Here is a 21,972-nt window from a genome sequence, read left to right on the forward strand (position 1 = left end):
AAATGGAATTGAGGGGAAAAAAAACAATAAATAGTATCAACAAAACCAAAAGTTGGTTCTTTGAAAAGCTCAACAAAATTGACAAATCCTTAGCTGGAATGACAAAGAAAAAATAAATAAAAATCAATCAATCAAAGCAGAAATGTGAGGGGGAACATTACACTGATACTGTAGAAATAAGAGAGATCATAAGAGGATACTAGGAACAATTCTTTGTCCAAAACCTAGACAAGTAGATGAGATGGATAAATTCCCAGAAACACATGAGCAACAACCTACATTCACCCTAGAAGAAATAGAAGACCTCAACAAACCAATCACAAGTAAAGAGTTTTTAAACAGTCATCAAAACCTCCCAAAGATGAAAAGCTCAGGACCTGATGAATTCACAGGTGGAGTCTACCAATCATTCAAAGACAATCTAATACCAATCCTGCTCCAACTCTTTCAAAACATTGAACAGGGAAGAATACTATAAACTCGTTCTATGAAATCAACATCACCTAATACCAAAACCAAATAAAGATACTACCAAATAAAAAGAAAGAAAATTACCAACCAATATCTCTAATGAATATAGATGCAGAAATCCTCAACAAAATACTTGCAAACCAAATCCAAAAGCACATTAAAGAATTTTATACCATGATCAAGTGGGTTGTATCCAAGGTATGCAAAAATTTCTCCACAGAAGAAAATCAATTAGTGTAATAAACCAAATTAATAATAAATTGAAGAAAAATCGCTTAATCCTCTCCATTGATGCAGAAAAGACATTTGACAAAATATAGTATTCTTTCTTGATAAAAACACTCCAAAAGATAGGAACAGAAGGAAGCCTCTCAATATGGTGAAGTGCATATATGAAAAACCTACAGCTAGCATTGTACTCAGTGGTGAAAGACTGACAGCTTTCCTGCTGAGATTAGGTATACCACTGTTATTCAATATTGAGCTAGAAGTTCTAGCTAGAGCACTTAGGCTAGAAAAAGAAATAAAAGGCATGCAAATACAAAAGGGAGAAGTAAAACTTTCACTATTTGCTGATGATAGAATCCTATATCTAGAAAATCCTGAAAAAAATCACCAAAAAAAGCTACTAGAATGAATAGACAAGATCAGCAAAGTGGCATAATACAAGATTAATAAGCAAAAATCAGTAGCATTTCTATACAGTGCTGATAAGCAATCTGAAGAGGACATTTTTAAAATCCTATTAATAATAGTGACTGAAAGAATCATATATTTAGGAATAAACTTAGCAAGTATATAAAGTACCTGTATTCAGGAAACTACAAAACATTGCTAAAAGAAACCAAAGAAGACTTAAATAAATGGATAAACATTCTGTGTTAATAGACTAAAGACGAAACATCAAGATGTCAATTCTACCCAAATTGATTTACACTTTCAACGTAATCCCAACAGCCTTTTTTTTTTTTTTTTTTTTTTTTTTGCAAACATGGAAAAGCCAAATATCAAATTATTTGGAAGGGTAAGGCAACCCAAACATGTTCTAAAAAAGAACCAAGTTGGAGGACTTCCACTACCTGACTGTAAGACATATTACTTAGCTACAGTGGTAAAAAAGCATGATTGACCAATGGAACCAAATCAAGAACTCAGAAATAGACCCTCACATCTATAGTCAAGTGATTTTTGACAAGGCTTTAAGCCCACCCAGCTGTAGCAGAACAGTCTACTCAGCAAATGGTGCTGGGAGAACTGGATAGTCATATCCAAAAGAAAGAAAAGGACCTATCTCACACCTTATATAAAAATTAACTCCATATGAGCCAAGGACCTAAATACAAAACTACAGCCATAAAACTCCTAGAAGAAAATGTAGGAAAATATCTTCAAGATCTTGTGGTGGTCAGTAGTTTCTTAAACCTTACACCCAAAGCACAAGCAATAAAAGAAAAAATAGATAAATGGAACTTCATCAAAAGCAAAAGACTTTGTCAAGTAAGTAAAAAAAAAAGGAGCCTACTCAATGGGAAAAAATATTTGGAAACTATATATCCAATAAGGGTTTGATATTCATGTTATATAAAGAGATCATATAATTCAACAATTAAAAGACAAGCAACACAATTTTAAAATGGGCAAAAGTCTTGAATAGACATTTCTCCAAAGAGGAAATACAAATGGCCAAAAAGCACATAAAAAAAAAAAATGTTCAACATCACTAGCTATTAGAGAAATGCCGACCAAAACCACAAGGAGATACCATTTGACACCTATAAAATGGCTATTATTTAAATTTTTAAAAAGCAGAAAACTACAAATGCTGGAGAGAATGTGAAGAAATAGGAACCCTCCTTCACTGTTGGTGGTAATGTAGAATGGTGCAGCCTCTGTGGAAGACAGTTTGGCGGTTCCTCACAAAGCCAAATATAGAACTGCTGTATGATCCATAAATTTCATTACTAGGAATATATTCAGAAGAATTGAAAGCAAGGACACAAACTGACATTTGCACATTGATGTTCACAGCAGCATTACTCACAATTGCTAAAATATGGAACCAGTCCAAGTGATGAATGGCTAAACAAAACATGGTATATACATGCAATGGAATACTATTCAGCTCTAAGAAGAAGTGAAATTGGGAAGCATATGACAACATAGATGAACCCTGAGGAAATTATTTTGAATGAAATAAACCAGATACAAAAGGATAAATATTGTACTTTCGAATTAGTATTAATTAAATATGATATGCAAACTCATGGAGGTAAACTCTAGAATATAGGTTACTAGTTGGGTTGAGAATGGGAGTGGATGCTCAATGTATGTCAAATTTTTAATGAGGTTTATTATAAAAGCGTGGGAATGTATGGAATTGATGGTAACACACTATAGTGAGTAAAGCTAACACTACTGATTTATAAAGGTGATTCTGATTGTGGCTAAAAAGGGTAGTCTATAGGCATATATGTCATTTGAAAGGAAGCTAGAGATAATCCAGGGAATGTGTAAAAGTGATTTTGGTGGTGGATGAAGATTATGGCTAAGAGTATAAATGTAAGAATGCTTTTCTTTTACAAAGTACCAAGAATATGATGATACATGGGAAAATTACAACTAATTTAATTTAATATGGACAATATGGATAATAGTTAAAAGAAATATTATAATATTTTGAGTAGTGGCAAGAAGATATTCTTTTCAGTAGTAAGGGACAATAATGGGGGGTATAAGAGGGTATGGGTTTTTCCTTTTGGAGTAATGGAAACATTCTAAAATTAACTGAGGTGCTGACAGCACAGGCTGTGATGAAATGAGAGCCACTGAGAGTACACTTCAAACGGATTGTGTAAAGCATGAGACTGTACAACACAGGGAACCCAGGTGGGAGACGGACTGTAGTTAACAGGAAAAATGAGAAATTTTTTTCTTGAACATTAACAAATATATAATACTAATATAGGGTGTTAATAATTGGGTGGGGGGAAACGGACTTGGCCCAGTGGTTAGGGCGTCCGTCTACCACATGGAAGGTCCGCGGTTCAAACCCCGGGCCTCCTTGACCCGTGGAGCTGGCCCATGCGCAGTGCTGATGTGCGCAAGGAGTGCCGTGCCACGCAAGGGTGTCCCCTGCGTAGGGGAGCCCCACGCTCAAGGAGTGCGCCCCGTGAGGAGAGCCGCCCAGCGCAAAAGAAAGTGCAGCCTGCCCAGGAATGGCGCCGCCCACACTTCCCGTGCCGCTGACGACAACAGAAGCGGACAAAGACACAAGACGCAGCAAACAGACACAGAGAACAGACCACCGGGGGAGGGGGGGGAAATAAATAAATAAATAAATCTTTAAAAAATAAATAAATAATTGGGTGGGTTAGGGAAAAATATATCGAAGGTAAGATATGAGCTATAGTTAGTAATATTTTGACTACGCTCTTTCATAGTTTGTAACAAATGTTGGTGTTGGTGGTGGAGAGCTGTATGTGAGTCTTGTATGATGATATGTACGCTTGTTTTGTAAATTCATAAATTTTACTATGCATTTATTGTTTATGCATGTTCATGTAAGAAAGATATACTTCAATAAAATTTTATTAAAAAACAGTATTTGAGAAAAATTATACTCTAAGAATGTGTATAAGGAATTGGTAAGAGCAAATACTAGAGATAAGCAACCAATGAAGAAGGTATAATAATCTTGTAATGAGAGAATGAAGACCAGAACAAAAACAGAGGTAATGAAAATGGTGAGAGAGGTTTTTACTATAAGGCACATTTTAGAGAGAAAAAAAAATTGTAAGTCTCTTAACAGATTGGACGTAGAATGTGTCACAGAAGTGGAAGCGTCACAGGGAACCCCAAGAACATTAGACAGTGGTCTATTCAATACTGAGAAGCAGATTTGGGGTGGTGGCATATTTGGAGTCAGCATATACTTGCTCCGTTCAACAAACTTTTATTGACAACAAACAGTGCCAAGGCACTCTGCTTATCACCTTGGAAATCAGTAAAAATCCAAACAAGTACTGATCTCTGCCCTCAAATAACTTACTGTCCTAAAAAGGAACTAAGATAGGTACACAAGGAAGATGTAAGTGTTAAATTCCCTATAATAAACTACTTAAAGCAATGACAATTCAGGGAAGGCAGAGTCTATCGTATGCCAGGTTTCATGTGTCATTCATTGACTTTAGAGAAAACAATTTCAAAGGAAAGGCCAGCAGCCAGATTAGCAATAGGAGTCAAGATTTGGCAGCTACTTCCTCAAGCAAATGTATTTGGGAAAGAGAAGGGAGGGCAGGGGGAGCCATCACAAGAAGGACCGACAAAATAGGCATTCCCCCAAGGATTTTATAGACTTAAGCCTTTTCAAATGCAGAAGGTCAGCGCCCAAGGTAAAAATGAGCTAATGAAAATATTAAAAGGTGGCAATCACATGGGTAGATAGGTCACTAAAGTAGAAGAAAAAATGGGCTCGAGATTCTAAATGTTGTTGCAGAGAAAAGGAAGAACATATCCTAAGCACTGACAGGAATATGGAAAGCAGTGCACTTTCCTCTTTACTCAACTGTTCTTCTTAAGTGCTAAGAACAGATGGACTAGACGTCTAAGAAAATGTGTAGAATGCACAAGAGTTACATAAACTACTTTTGCAGTGAAAATGGCCATGTTGGGACTAAAGAACCTGAGCTGAGTAACTGCAAAACTATCGTTCATGTAACAGTAAATAGCTAAAATAACTAAAACAATATTGCATAATTAAAAAGAGTGACTTCAAAATTTGATTTTCCAACTTACCTATGTATAAAGGAGAGTTTTCAGATTTAGCATAATCTTCTATATAGGAAATGCCCAAAGGCACGATGGGAGTTTCCCCAATTCCACGTATAATATTTCCTACTAGTACATACACCCACATTAATGTTTTCATTTCCTTTCCACACTCTGCATTTAAAAAATGACGTTGCATTAGTGTTTGGACAGAAAAGGATTTGTGCTACTTAATTCTAAGGCTTCTATAAACATTTCACAATTCTTAAGTGACCATGACATACTATTCCCAATTTATATTTCTTTGCCACCAATGGATCAAGGGCCCATCCCTAGGAATGGACAAACCTAGGTGATGTGCTCGACCCAGTTCCTACTGGGTCAGAAGGGGTAAATACACACATCTTTTCCCAATTCAGTATTTAGTGACATCACATTGGAAGCTTGACGGGAGTATTTACACCACAGAAATCAACAAACACTACAACAAGGGCTTTCTTTTTTCCCTGGAGATTCAGTTTACCAGAACCACTGAATCCACTTTGCTGCTACAAATGCTACCATAACCATAAAACTTAAAAAAGAATCTCACAGAAATTGGGATGGTGTCTCTACAGCTCTAAATACTTTATAGAAACTGAAAATGCACAACCAGGTAGTAAATCACATTTCCTCTATACAGCCTACTGCATACTATAATCATCAACTTTTAATATTTAAAATAAACCAGGCAGTCCCAGCCTTTGGAGCAGCAGCTACTTAGTAGAAGAATACAGACTAGGTCAAAGGGAATTGAACAAAGGGAATTGGAAGGGAGAAAGGCAGGCAGATCTCTGAAAACTGATATCCACCTCTTTGTCGTTTTGGTTCTAAGCCAAAATAACTGCCAGACTAGGAGGCAGCTCTTAGGGTTATGTTTCTCAAGGAGGTAAATGACAGCTTGCTCTCACCTCCCATAAACTGGCTGGGTATCACTCATAGATGTGAGAGTGCTGAGCACAACAGGCTCCAGAAACTTCTTGGGAGCTTTAGCTTTCAGTCATTTCCAGTCCAAAATTAGTTTCCATTTATGGGTATTTAGATTTTTTCTATGGTGAGCACAAAGATCTCGCTCTAGAAATCCTAGGAAAATTCTAGGCCTACTCTAGGGGCAAAACTTAAAATATCAGATGATCATTGAATAAATGTGCTTTCTGGAGATATACAAGACTGGGGAGGTTTTGTTTGGTCTACTACATTCCAGACCAGCACTTGGGTTAGTCTTGGGGAAAAGCCAACTTAAGAAGAAGCCACAGGCTGCTCCTGCCTTCACTGTTGTCCTTTGTTTCCCCGAGTTCCTTTGGCCTACAGCTTCTGAGGCATACATCCTTAGGCTCCTTGAAACTATTTTGATTTCCTCTGATTCTGTGTTGAGACCTTGCAACCATGTATTTTCCACTGGTGTGAATCCAACACAAAAACGTTTCCATAAGTGGAGGGGAAGTTCTGACTGAGGTAAGTCAGGAAGGCCTTCTCCAGATGAAGCATCCCTAGAACATTACATAGGCCCCTTAGCTCACGAGTGGAGCAGAGGCGAGCATGGTGGTAACTGGGCCTGCAGGAAGCCAGAGACAGCACCACTGCTGTGTTGGACTGTAAAGCAGTGTCTTGGGTAAAGAGGGAGAAGTGGGGCATAAAGCACCTAAGATAAGTTCCTGGTTGAGCAGAAAAGAAGTAGAAAAAATCAGGACTATAGCATAATTGCCTGCTTTTCTAGCTACAGAAAAGAAGTGACAGAACATGAATCTTGGAACTCTGTTTCTATTTCCTATTTACAAAATAATATGAGCCAAATCATCAACATAAATACATCCTTTTAAACTGTTTTCCTGTGTCAAATTAACTCTACAATGGACCTTGGGTGAACGTCTTTGATTTTTTTTTTTTTTAGGAAGTACTGGGGATTGAACCCAGGACTTTGCACACGGGAAACAGGCGCCCAACCAATGAGCTATATCCACTCTCCAATTCATTTTTTAATAACCATTTTCAGGAATAGACAAATGCAGTCTTACTTAATATATTCAAAGATAAGAGGGATAACATTCTGTATTATTAGCCATCCCTGATCATCGTGAGCCCCTCCAAAATTCCTGAAAAGAGAAAATATCTTTTGTTCACTTATCTTACTCAATTAACAAAACCCAATCACTGATTCAAAGGCCCTTGGCAGAAAGTGTTCAGTTACAAATTACTGAACAGAAAACAATAAAATGAAATAGATAACCTGATGGAGCTTCTGTTGGTCTGAAAATCTCAGTTCCATTTTTCATACACAAAAAACTGTTTGAGGACAAGTTGCCTGAAACTGAAACCGTAGATTCATATTCATATCTGTGTGAATACAGGCAAAACACATTTCTGTTAGGAGGTGATAAAGATAATAGGAGCATTGTCCAGATTATTAACTCCTACTTCATTTAAAATACAGCATCCAAATCTAGTAAAGAAGATGTCTTTTCATCTTTGCTACCCTAATCATCATGAATTAATACTTCGAAAGGAACTTGCTACTCACTGTAAATTTGCAGTCCCATTTGATTAGCTTTCAATTATTTCGTATGTGGATGATCTACTTTTAGGTTAACATCATCTTTCTGTAATTTTTAGGTAATCATTTCCTGGAAATAATTTGTGTGAAATGATGAATAGAAACTGAATGTTTCTTAAAATAATAGACTCAACAAAGTATAATAAAGAAGATAAAGGCTTTGTGGGGGTGGGGTAGACAACAACACAATCTCTAATTTTGGACTCTCTGAGTTTTGCTTGTAAGAAATTTGCCATTGTTTGGATTCTGAGAATCCAAACAATGATTCCTTCATGTGTTCATTAACCCATAAGAAAAAACAAAATATCTGTCCATTCTTAGGAGAGGCCTTAGGAGAATCTCAAATACCCTGACAACAAAGTGTAATGACATTTCTTCCTCCCATAAGAGCAAAGGTGTTACGAGTCAGTGATCTTTTAACTTGGGCAAATTACCAGAAGATCTACATGTCCTTTCTCAGAGCATAAGTTACATGCCTCCGTAAGGAAGGAAAACATGCCCAGCTAAGTCTCTATTTGTTAGAAATTAGGCTAGTTTGTTTTCTATGTTTCTATTAGATAAGGGAGAGACAAAAGAAAACTTCCCCTTTTAAGTTCTAAGCGAACAAAGGAGTATTATGCTTGGAAGTCACCAGTGGTCTCAATTTCTGTGCTAGGGGACATAATGAAGGGGTCAGAATACCTCCTCCTCAGAACAACTGCCAAGACATGGGTACAAAGAGTGGCTGTGAACTGAGGACAAAGGCCTCTGTCTCCACTCCCAAGACCCTGTGGGGCATGCCAGTTTCAGACAAACAACACCTTTGGCAGCAGACAAGGAGAAACGTCAATAATAACCCAATATTGCTTGGCATTGGCTTAGACAGGACAGGACATAAAAGGACACTTAGAAGTTTTTACTAGGGACTTCTGATCTCTTCAGAAATCCCTGAGAAGATAAAATAACTTCTGTTCATGGAACTTATTCACTTAACAAAACTCATTACCAAAATACCAGTAAAATGACAGTAAAATGAGTTTTGAAAAGGAAAAAAAATGGCATGAATTCCACAAGGATGGGAGATATGAGGAGAGAGTTTGACAAAATTTTGAAACCAGGAAAGCAAGTTATTGGGTAGTCACTGAATTTGTAGATATGAAAAGACAAACAACCTTAAGTAAGTACCTCCAGGGGAGCAACAAAAGGCATGGATATATATATATATTTATCTCCCTGGAAAGTTTTATATAAATATCCCTGGAAAGTTTCAAGATTTGGAGTCACAAGATACCTTTAAAGGCAGAAGTGGAAATGGCCTGAAAAACAGGAGGACAGGCTTAAAGTATGTGTAAGGAGCAGATAGGACCTGGAAAGAAAATTTCCCATTCCAGCTGAAAATGCCCATTGTCTTTAGAAGGTGTGAGGTGGTACACCTGAGGATATATAGATGCTATTAAAAATTGGTAGATATATGGGAGTCACCTATATTGTATATGTGACTTTACTGTGATCTAAAACTTTTTTGAAGACAAAATTTAAAATTAAAAAAAAAAAAGAGGAGGGAATGAAAGAGATTGCCTTGCCACTGAACAGTGGCAATACCTGTTACAGTGATGAAAGGCAAAACATCAAATACAAAGTTTTATGATATTTTTCATTTTTCAATAACCCAACTTTTTTTTACTTTATTTTAGTTTTTCTAAATTAGTATGTATTCTATTTCTTTTTTTTTATTTAATTCATTTTTTTTAAAAAAAATATTACATTCAAAAAATATGACGTCCCATTCAACCCCACCGCCCCCACCCCCCACTCCCCCCACAGCAACACTCTCTCCCATCATCATGACACATCCATTGCACCTGGTAAGTACATCTCTGAGCATCACTGCACCCCATAGTCAATGGTCCACATCATAGCCCACACTCTCCCACGTTCCATCCAGTGGGCCCTGGGGGGATCTACAATGTCCCATAGTTGTCCGTGAAGCACCACCCAGGACAACTCCATCCCGAAAACGCCTCCCCATCTCATCTCTTCCTCCCATTCCCCGCACCCAGCAGCCATCATGGCCACCCTTCCCACACCAATGCCACATTTTCTCTGTGGACATTGGATTGGTTGTGTCCATTGCACATCTATGTCAAGTGGGGGCTTAGATTCCACATGGATACTGGATGCAATCCTCCTCCTTTCAGTTGTAGGCACTCTAGGCTCCATGGTGTGGTGGTTGACCTTCTTCAACTACATGTTAGCTGAGTGGGGTAAGTCTAATAAATCAGAGTGTAGGAGCTGAAGTCTGTTGAGGCTCAGGGCCTGGCTATCATATTATCAGTCCAGAGATTCAAATCCCCTAAATATATCTTAAACCCCAACACCAACTACAATTCCAGTAAAGTAGCATGAAAGTCTTGTGAAAAGAGATCTCATCTGAGTCCAGGTCCATCATGCAGAAACACCAGCTCCAAAGAAGGGCCATCTGACATGGCAGTGAACCCCATCTGCCATGACCATAGAACCCGTGGGTCTCTTTATCCCTCAAAAGAACCAATACCTGGGGTTGTATCTACTTTTTCTGTCTCTTAGACTCTGCTCAGGTGTGCATAAAGGCAATCCTTCTGACAACCTCCAGACTCTTTTTTAGAGACTCGTAGCCATATAAACTCATTTCTCCTTTCCATTTCCCCCTTCCATTAGGTCAAACAGCATTTTAAAGTCATGTTATTATATGTAGACAGGGATATTCTGCTGATCTGCATTGAACCTTTAATTCAAGGTCATTTTCTAGTTGCATCTTCAGCTGGTATTTGGTAGTGATCCCTCGGTGCCAGGGTGGCTCATCCCCGGGTGTCATGTCCCACGCTGGGGGGAATGCACTGCATCTACATGCTGAGTTTGGCTTCGAGACTGGCCACATTTGAGTAACATGAAGGCTGTCAGGAGAAAACTCCCAGGCACAATGCTGCTCTAGGCCTTGTTCTTATTGCAGGCGTATAGGCTCACAAGCATAGTCATTAGTATCAGGAGCCCACTGTTGGACCCTCATTCCTTCCTGGTCCTTACCGTTGCACCTGGGGGACTACCACTGCTCCCCTAGGGACCATGACAGAGCACCCCCGGCCAGGAACCCAGTATCCCCCCAGCTGTTGTTTTTAATTGTTTCCACTATGAGTATATCTAAACATTACCATGCACCCTGGACATACGCCCTGTATAACTCCCTGTCAACCATATATAGCCTGTCAATAACATCCCATACCAGTATTCCTCCGCCGCCATTATTGAACCACTCTGTGATCCAAAACTTCCTGTAAAGTAAATCCCAATATAATGTCAGGTTCCCTTACTAGTAAAATGGAATATAGCGATGAGTTTAAAGGTTAGATCTAGAGTACATATTGACTTGGAAAAATTTCTACATCCTATCTTTTTCTTTTCTTTTTTCCTAATTATTGAGCTTCTCTTCACAAGAGTCTTAGATCACAGTAATTCACATATACAATATACAGTACTCCCACACATCCACCATAAAACCTTTTCCTTCCACAGCGATAATCTTTTAACTTATTCATATCATATTTACTGAGACTGATGTACAGACTCGGAAACAATAGCTTTCAAACAAGGTGACATCTGTGCTTACAATCTGGTCCATACTTTAGGATATACAGTTTTCTAAATTTTTTAGTTATCCTATGTTTTACATTATGGTTTACATTATTAGTCTGTCGTCCCCTATATGTTTTTGGTGTAATATTACATGTTTTATATTCATCCTCATGTACTCTCATGAAACTCCTCTCTTGCCCCCACATTTACCTTGGTTCCATCCATTCAACATCCATTTTCCCCTCCCCTTGGGGCCCACAGTGACAGCCAATCTCCATTTCCCGAGGAGCCACGTCCAGAAGATACTTACAACAGTGTTCAGGGCCTGACTTGCTCAACTGCCCTAATGCCCTGGGAGCCACCCTTTCTCTCAAGAGATACAGTTCCCTCTATTTGATGGCATTAGTCCTCCCCAGGATGTGGGTCCACCCCCACTCTCACTTCTTGGGTCTCTACCCAATGGTACAACCCACCCTGGCAAAATGAGCCTTCAGACATTCCCCAGGAGTCTGTCCTGCATCAGACCATCCCCTCCGAGCATCCTAAACAGGTAACCCTCCTAATTATATTTTGATACGATTTTCTCAGCATTTTACTCTCAACCAACACCTGACACTCTCCTATGTTCTGTATTCTATTTCTAATCTTTAATCCTATCATTACTATTTCATTTTCCTACTAATTGAATTTGGCAATATATTAGGCTTCATTTTCAAAGAAATTTTGGATAACAGAGGGGTTCAGCTATGGCAGAAGAGAATCACTGGTGTGGGGTGTTTTTTGTGGGGGTTACATGGTTGGGAGGGAGTTTTCCAGGGCATGTATATAGGGTATATAAAAATGTTCCGATATTTGTTGGGTATTGTCACAATAGGTAGAGTTACAAACAACTGAGGGAGTGCTGTGTTCCTAGCCAGGGGAGCTCTGTCACATTCCCCAATGGAATAGCAACAATCCTCCAAGTGCAAGGGCAAAGACCAGTGAAGAAGGATGATCCAATGATGAGCCCTTGATACTGATGACAATGCTTATGAGCCTGTGTGCCTGAAATTTCAACTAGGCCTATAGCGGCAGGGTATCTAAGAGTTAACTCCTGAGAGCCTCCATATTGCTCAAATGTGGCCATTCTCTAAGCAAAACTCAGCAAGTAAATGCATTACTTTCCCCCCATCATGGGACGTGACTCCCGGAGATGAGCCTCCCTGGTACCAAGGGATCACTATCAATCACCAGTCGGTGGTGCAACTATAAAAAGATCTTGAATAAAAAAGGGAAATAGTAAAGACAACTGAGTTTATGTATCAAAGAGACCTCAAAATGAGTCAGGAGGTCATCAGAGGGGTAATGCTTATGCACTTCTCAGCAGGATCTCAGAGACAGCCTAAGTAGACACTCCCCAGGTACTGATGCTTCTGAGGGCTTTGGAGACACACAGGTTCTGTGGTTATGGCAGATGACTCTGGAGTTCAATGCTTTGTCAATGGTCTCACTTTGGAAATTGTGCTCCTGACTGTGATGGAATTGGGCTCAGATATGATCTTTCTATACATGCCTCTTCTGACACTTTTACTGAACCTGTGGTTGGTGCTAGGGTTGGTGTATACTCAGGAGACTTGACTCTTTGGACCGACTATATGCCAGTTGGGCCCTGAGCCTCAACAGAGTTGCAACTCCTACTCCCCAGTTCATTGGAACTACCCAGGTCAGCTAATGGGGAGGTGAAGATGACCAACCACCACACCAGGGAACTGAGAGTGCCTACTTATTGCAAGCAGGAGAACTGCATCCATCAGTCATGTGGGATCTAAGCTCCCTCTCGATTTAGAGATGGAGTGGACATCACCATCCCAGGGTCCACAGGATGGAGGAATAAAAAATGGATTAGAGTGGACTTACTGGTATTCTACTATAGATCTATTGTGACTTCAGCAACGGAAGAAATTATATCATTGGTGTGGAGACAGTGGGCACAGTATTTGCTAAGGGCAAGGAGAGGGAAGAAGAGAAGTGATGTAGGGGCATTTTCGGGACTTGGAGGTGTCATAGTGACATTGCAGGGACAGATGCTGGACATTATATATCCTGCCATAACCCACCGAATGGACTGGGGAGAGTGTAAAGTACAGTGTAAACTGTAATCCATGCAGTACAGCAGTGCTCCAAAATGTATTCACCAAATGCACAGAATGTGCCATAATGATGAAAGAGGTTGTTGATATGGGAGGAGTGGGGGGATAGGGATGGGGTATGTGGGAACTGCATATATTTTTTAATGTAACATATTTTGTGATCTATGTATCTTCTTAAAAAAAAGACAATTAAAAAATTGGTGGATTAAGTTAAAAAAAAAAAAACTACATATCCCCACCCATCATCTGGTTAGCGGCCAAGCTTCTACCTCTCAGGTAAAGGATTGGAATATCCTTGCCTAGGAAAACTAACCAGTTATGAGCAGTTGTGCATCATCTAATTAATAGCCTGTCCCTGCTAAATCACCCTATGAAGACATCTTCCATCTACCAAGTCATACACATGTACACAGAACTTCTGATCAGCTTTATGTTACTGTTATTTCTCTCTCTTAAAAATGAACAACAAAGAACTACCAGATATTAAAGTCAGAGACAAAACAAACAAAAACTACACATTTGGAGGAGACAGAGACAATGAAGACAGCTGAAGAAAATTTAAATGGGAGAAGACACTGCATTTTTGAAAGAAGAACAAATGCTTCTTAAAAGAGCAGAAAGAAAAATTCCTTGAAAATGAAAAAAATGACAGCATATGTTAAGAATCCATTAGAAGGTTGGAAGTTAAAGTTGAAGAGCTCTCCCAAAAAGCAATAAAAAGTCAGACATAGAAAACTGAAAGAAAAAAAATTAAATGAGAAAAACATAAGATTAATCCAGGATGTACAATATTCAAGTACTAGAAGTTCTACAAAGAGAAACCAAAGAAAATGAAAAATGAGAAGAAGGGGGGTGGGGGGGAGTATTATCAAGAAATAATACACAGAACTTCTCCAAATGTCCAGATTGATGGCACCTAGCACAATGGAGGAAAGAAATTTATACTAAGCTATGAATCAAGAAATTTCACTCTGGAACTTAAAAGAAAATCCCAAAATCTCCCAGAAAAAAGAAACTGCTCACAGGTTTCAGAATGGCCCAGGAGTCTCAACAGTAACACTGGAAGCTAGAAAACATTGGAATGATGCCTTCAAAACCCCTAGCGAAATTATTTCTCACCTAGAACTTTATACAGTCAAACTATGAATCGAGTGTGAAAGTAAAATGTAAATATTTTCAGACATTCAAGGTCTGAAGTTTTTTACTCCCCTAGCATGCTTTCTCAAAAACCTACTAGAAGCGGGAAGCAGATTTGGCTCAATAGATAGAACGTCTGCCTACGACATGGGAGGTCCAAGATTCAAATCCAGGGCCTCCTGACCCATATGGTGAGCTGGGCAATGCACACTGCTGATGTGAGCAAGGAGAGCTGTGCCATGCAGAAATGTCCCCTGCATAGGGGAGCCCATGCACAAGGACTGTGCCCCTCAAGGAGAGCTGCTCTGTGCGAGAAAAAGTGCACCTGCCCAGGTGTGGCACTGCATACATGGAGAGCTGACGCAGCAAGACAACACAACAAAAAGAGACACAGATTCCCGGTGCCACCGACAGGAGTCCAAACAGACACAGAAGAACACACAGCGAATGGACACAGAAAGCAGACAATGTGGGGGGAGGGGAAAGGGGAGAGTATTAATTAATTAATTAATCTTTAAAAAAAAATCTACTAGAAGGGAGACCAGCAAAATGGCGGCTAAGGAAGATGTTCCCAGCATCAACTCATCTACAGGGCAGTTAATAATCACCCAGAGCTATCTAAAGCACCTTTTGGTGGGGGGAGGATTCCAGCAGACAGAAGAGCATCCTGCAACATTCTTCAAAGAGGGAAACAGGAGCCTGCCCTTCTGAGGTGAAGATTTGTGAGAAGAGAACTTCACGCTGCAGAGGCCAGTGCCCACCATCCACTGGTAGTGCAAGCACCTTGGGAGCTATTCTGTGACTGGAATTGGAGGCTCCATTTCCCAAGAACAGTAGAGAAAGAGACAGTCAAGCACGAGCTTCAGCTACTGATTAGTAAATTTTGCTGCCCAAAGAAAAATCCTAAGAACAGCTAAGGTTTGAAACTGTCCAAATCAAAAGGAGGACAGTAGCCACCATTTTAACTCTGCCCCATTATGAGGGGAAGTAGGGCTGATTGAACGTCTCAGTGCTGGTAGGGAGCAGGTTCTTTCACCCAGATCAGATTGTAGCCCTAGCCTAGGCTCCAGCCCCACCTCCATAAGGAAAGAAACTGGGGGGACCTGCACCAGCCTCTCTGGGAAACTGCAGGCACTTTCATCCTGTTGAATGCCTGCAATTCTATCTCCACCCCACCACCCCATAGGACAGGACGGGGCTGGTGTTTCCTCAGAATCTCTGGGCAACGGCAAGTACTTTCAGCCTACAGAGACTGAACTGTTGGGTGTCAGTGGTTCTATCTCTACCCTCTAAAAGAGCAAAAGGGACAGTACTTTTCCCCCACCCCACCCTATTATTAAGATAAGGACTATAAATAGTAGTAAGATTTTGACAATATTCTTTCATAATTTGCAACACACATCTCACGACAATGCAAGGTGTTGGTGGAGGCTTGATGTATGCGACCCCTGTATGATGTTATGCATGTTTCCTTTGTAAATTCACAACTTTTACTATACACTTAATTGTTTATTTATGTTCATATATAAATGATAAAGATAATAATAATAATGGGAGGTTGGAGGAAAATACTTTGGTTAGTAATAATATTTTGACAATACTCTCTAATCATTAGTTAAAAAGGTTTAACAACAATGCAAGGTATTTGTGGTAGGGTGAGTTATGAGAGTCCTGTATGATGTTATATATGTATGTTTTGTAAGTTCACAACTATTACTAAATTCTTATTGTTTATGTATGTTTATGTATGGGTAATATACTTCAGTAAATTTTTAAAAAGAGGGAGGACAGTACTCCCTCAGCCTCTCAGGGCAGCTGCAGACACTTAACCACATGATACCAAACAATTCCCCAAAATGAAAATCCCAGGACCAGATGGTTTCACACTTGAGTTCTACCAAGCATTCAAAGAAGAATTAATACCAATATTGCACAAGTTCTTCCAAAAAATTGAAAAGAAGGAAAGTTACCAAAGTCATTCTAGGAAGCCAATATTACCCTAGTATCAAAGTCAGATAAAGATATTAAGAAAAAAATAAAATCACAGACCTATTTCTCAAATGAATACAGATGCAAAAATCCCCAACAAAATACTTGCTAATTGAATCCAACAACACATTAAGAGAATTATTCATAATGGTCAAGTGAGTTTTATACCAGATATGCAAGGGTGGCTCAACACAAGAAAATCAATCAGTTTAGCATACCACATTAATAAATCAAGGAAGAAAAATCACATGATCTTATCGATTGAGGCAGAAAAGGCAGGTGACAAAATACAGCATCCTTTCTTGATAAAAAATACTATAAAATATAGTAATTGAAGGAAACTTTCTCAAAGTCCATATACATATAAAGTCCATATACAAAAAACCCACAGCTAACTTTGTACTCAGCAGTGAAAAACTGAAAGCTTACCTGTTGAAATCATGAGCAAGACAAGGATGCCCACTGTCACCACTGTTGTTCAATATAGAGCGAGAGCTTCTAGTTAGAGCAATCAGTCAAGAAAAAGAAATAAAAGCCATCCAAATTAGAAGGAAGAAGTAAAACTTTTGCTATTCACAGATGATTCACAGATGATATGATCCCATTCCTAGAAAGTCCTGAAAAATCTACAACAAAGCTGCTAGAGTTAATACACGATTTTAGTAATGTCAGGATATAAGATCAATACGCAAAACTGAGTGGTGTTTCTATACTCTATGCACAATCTGAGGAGGAAGTCAGGAAAAAATACCATTTACAATACTGACTAAAAGAATTAATTATTTAGGAATAAACTTAACCAAGGATGTAAAACACTTGTATTCAGAAAACTACAATGCACTGCTAAAAGAAATCCAAAAAAGACCTAAATAATTAGAAGATTCCATGCTCACCAACTGTAAGACTAAAAATCATTAAGATATCAATTCTATCCAAATTGATATACAGATTTAAGGCAATCCCAATAAAAATTCCACCAGCATTTTTAAAACAAATGGAAAACAAAATTATCAAATTTATCTGGAAGAGTAAGAGAACCCAAATAGCCAAATATTCTTAAAAGGAAAAGTAAAGTTGGAGGATTCTCATTTCGGGACTTTAAATCATTACATAGCTACGGTGGTTAAAAAACAACAACAACAACAACACAAAAACAGCATGGTACTGGCATAAAGAAAGACACATAGACCAATGGAGTAGAATTGATGGTTTAGAAACAGACCCTCACATCTACGGTCAAATGATATTTGACAAGCCTGTCAAACCCACCCAGCTGGAGCAGAAAGACCTATTCAACAAATGGTACTGGGGGAACTGGATATTCATATCCAAAGGAAAGAAAGAGAACTCCTATTTCACATTTTATACAAAATTAACTCAAAATGGATCAAAGACCTAAATATAAAACCTAGAACCATAAAACTCCTAGAAGAAAATGCAGGAAAACATCTTCAAGACCTGGAGGTAGGTGGTGGATTCTTGAACCGTACACCAAAGGCACGAGCAATGAAAGAAAACATGGATAGATGGGACCTCCTCAAACTTAAACACTTGCAGTTCTAGGGACGTCATCAAGAAGGTGAAAAGGCAGCCCACTCAATGGGAGAAAACATATCCAATAAAGGTTTGATTTCCATTGTTTGTAAAGAAGTCTTACAACTCAGCAATAAAAGAGCAAGCAATCCAATTTAAAAACGGACAAAAGACTTAGACATTTCTACAAGGAGAAAATACAAATAGCCAAAAAGCATAAAACATGTTCAATATCACTAGCTCTTAGGGAAATGAAAGTCAAAACGACAGTGAGATATCATCTCACTGCATAGAATGGCCATTATTAAAAAAGCAGAAAACAATAAGTGCTGGAGAGCACATGGAGAAATAGGAAAACTCCTTCACTGTTGGTGGTATTGTAAAATGGTGCAGCCTCTGTGGAAGACAGTTTGGTGGTTAATCAGTAAGCTCAATATAGAAATGTTATATGACCCAGTAATTTCTCTACTAGAAATATCCAGAAGAATGGAAAACTGTGGCACAAACAGACATTTGTACACTAATGTTCATAGTGGCGTTGTTCACAATTGCCAAAAGATGGAAACAACCCAAGTTTCTATCAACCAATGAATGGATAAACTAAAATATGGTATATACATACAATAGAATAATACGCTGTGGTAAGAGGAAATGAATTGATACACATATGATAATATGGATGAGTCTTGAAGACATTATGCTACGGTAAATAAGTCAGACACAAAAGGACAAATATTGCGTGGTCTCACTAGGAACTAAATATGAAGAATAAATGCATGGAGTTAAAGCCTAGAGTATAGGTTATTAGGAGATAAGAGGAGGGCTGTCAAGAGTTGATGGTAACACATTATAATGAGTAGCAGCTGGTTTATAAATAGGACCGTGACTAAATAAGGGTAGTCTAGGGATGTAAATGTCACCTGAAAGAAAGCTAGGGAATAACCTAGGGACTGAATAACACAGTGAACCCAGAGGTAGAAGAGAATTGCGGTTAATAGTGCAAATGCAAGATTGTCCTTTTGTGAACTAGACTGGATGTACGTCACTATTGCAGGGTGACTGGAATGTGGAGAAGCACGGGGAAAATATAATTAATGTCACCTATGGACTATAGCTAAGGGCAAAACTGTAATATTCCTGCATCAGTGCCAAAGATGTACTGTGTTAATAATGGGGGTGGGGGAGTGGTATGGAAAAAAATATATGCTAAATGTACTCTATGGACCATAGTTAGTGTAATAGGGCCTGCCCTCTGGACCAGACCCTTGTTGGCCATCCACAGCCCCTTTCTGCAGAGGCAGCCCTCTTGGGTGGACCCCGATTGTGATATTAAGATATTATCTCATCTGTAACAAATGTTCTACAATGGTGTGGTGTGTTGGTGAGAGAGTATTATATGGGAGTTCCACACATGTACATGATTCTTTCTTAAGTTCTCAAGTTTTAAAATATATTTTGAAAATTTAAAAAAAATAAAATAAACTGCACCATTTTTTAAAAAGCTACTTGATTATTTTCTCCATCAAAGGGAAAATGCCAAGGGGACAGCAATGTAGCAGACCTAGAGAGTTTCCAGCTCAGCCTGAAGACAGAGACTTGAGGGTGGCAGGACAGGAAGCTCCAAGACATAAATGAAACTGATGGATCAAAGGGGAGGAAGGAAGAGCTTTACCTCCTCACACTGGGGTAAGTTTATCTTTTGAATTGCCTGACTCTGCCAGTGAACAAAATAAAAATGAGTATGTGTATACTTGGGCATACACTCATGTATATGGGTATATCGAAAGGATATTTCCCTTACCAGTTTGGTGAAGAATTAATGAGAGATACAAAGAAAATTAATCAAATGAAAAAGTGAAGCAATTATTATTATCATGAAAAGAGAAAGTTGTGTAAGAAAGAAATTAAAATCAACTGCATGGTTCAGTGGTGAAAAATCTTGAAGTACTCATAAAAAGGTAATCTCTGAATATGATTTTATAGTTAAAGTCAATACCTTAAACTGAAGTATCAGAAACTAACAGGATAAGCACTTACTTAGGCATAGGGAGGTAAACAGCAGAAGAAAGAGGCCAAAAGAGTGGCAAGTGCTTGCCTCTGGGTAGCAGAAACATGGAGCAAGTTAGAAGGCATAGAGGACAGCTCTTTTTCAATGTAAGCCTTCTACATAATTACAATTTTACAATTATGTGCATACATTGCTTTGATAAAAATCAAAATTAATATAAACTTTTAGAGTGATCTCTTTCTCCTGGTGTCTTACAATTAAAAGAATCACATTACAATTGGAAGTGTCTAAAAAGAGTCCTGAGAAAGAAATAAGAATCTTTTTAATCAAACTCAACGCCATGAAAGAGGTATTCCAAATCCCTAATTGATAAATTGGTAAAATGTGGCTAAGGTGGCAGTGAGGCAGCCAAGAGCACAAAACAGCCTGGTGCAACAGAATCCACATCTTTCAGTGCCTATTATCGTGCTTTGTGATTTTAGAAAGGATAGCTCTAGAAAGGAAAAGCCAAGCTTTGCTTTCTGCAGTTGAAAGCTGACTCTAAAACATCTTCAGAGACTGTAATACTCACCGATCCATGAGGAAATGAGGTAGTGATTGCAAGAAACATCCTAAGCCCATAACCACACATCCAATGCCAATCACTAAAGGTCTGTGAAATTTGGTTCCAAAATAACTCACAAATAGAATCAAGAAAAGGTTTCCTAAGGGAAGAAAAATGAAAATGTTTATTTCAATAAGTAAGAACAAAGTGTTCATTAGTACCACCACCCAATTATTTGCTATCAAACATTTATTACATTTCAAGTTTCTCAAATCTTGGGGTTGGTGCTAGGGATGCATAAAAAGGCAAATGATTAAGACATGGCCTCATGCCTGGAGGAGGGCTCTGATGAGCAGCGTAGACAGGTACAAAAACGGAGGGCAGAGGAAGAGAAGCCAGTGGAAGAGCTGAAGAATGGCAGCTGGGAAGGCAAAAGACTCTTTATGATTATCTAGGCCTGGAGAATGGGATGCAAAAGAAGATATCAGCTTGGCTGTGACCTCCGGCCTCTCCCTCTATTCCTGCCCCACATAATATTGTGATGTTTTCCTACCCTTGAAAACAGAAGCAAAAGTCAAATTCAAAGAGATGCATGCTTTGTGGCTCATGATTCAAAGATAAGTTCTGTTGGTCAATATGAACATCAGATATCCAATTATATTGCCACTTCTTTCCTTAGATCAGATAAATGTAAGTAAGTCAAAAATATCGGAAAACCATCATCACCACACACACACACACACACACACACACACACACACACACACACAATCCTTCAAGGAGATCTTAGAAGTAAGTCCAGATTTCAAGAGTTAAGGCCATTAACAATTCATACCACAGCTTTCGGAGAGAAAAATTCATTAAGGAAACCCCATTTTGACAAATAGGTATCTTAAGAGTATAGAGTAAAAAGTTGAAAAAGTCAAACTTTGAGGCAAGTTCTTTGCAAACCATAAATTTTTGGATTTAAAAAATAATATTTACCCAGATCCCTGTAAGTATAAGGAAAGCCTCTGTGATAAGCTCAAGGATTATAATTTTTTAAAAAAAATATTTTCTTCACTGGAATTAATAGTCTCTAAGTTGAGTCGTATGTTTTGAAATCTTTTCTTTAAATATGTTTTGCTCCATTCTGCCTTAGATGTAGAAAACATGCCAGCCCCTACATTATTATAAATGAAGAGTGTCCCATCACTCTAACGACGTCAGCCAAATC

The 21,972-nt window shown here is 38.6% G+C and overlaps 1 protein-coding gene across 5 annotated transcripts in view; it reads right to left on the minus strand.

The window, feature by feature from the left end:
• SLCO1A2 (solute carrier organic anion transporter family member 1A2) overlaps positions 1–21,972 on the minus strand; it is a 142,948-nt gene that overhangs the window by 26,995 nt on the left and 93,981 nt on the right. For all 5 annotated transcript variants that reach the window (XM_058282869.2, XM_004473233.3, XM_058282868.2 and 2 more), the window contains 3 exons: positions 20,784–20,916; positions 7,505–7,611; positions 5,266–5,412 (listed from right to left, as the gene is read on the minus strand). In XM_058282869.2, coding sequence (XP_058138852.1) covers positions 5,266–5,412; positions 7,505–7,611; positions 20,784–20,916 — 387 coding nt within the window. The remainder of the gene's footprint in view (positions 1–5,265; positions 5,413–7,504; positions 7,612–20,783; positions 20,917–21,972) is intronic.

Source organism: Dasypus novemcinctus, chromosome 20, assembly GCF_030445035.2.
Source record: "Dasypus novemcinctus isolate mDasNov1 chromosome 20, mDasNov1.1.hap2, whole genome shotgun sequence".
NCBI lineage: Eukaryota > Metazoa > Chordata > Mammalia > Cingulata > Dasypodidae > Dasypus > Dasypus novemcinctus.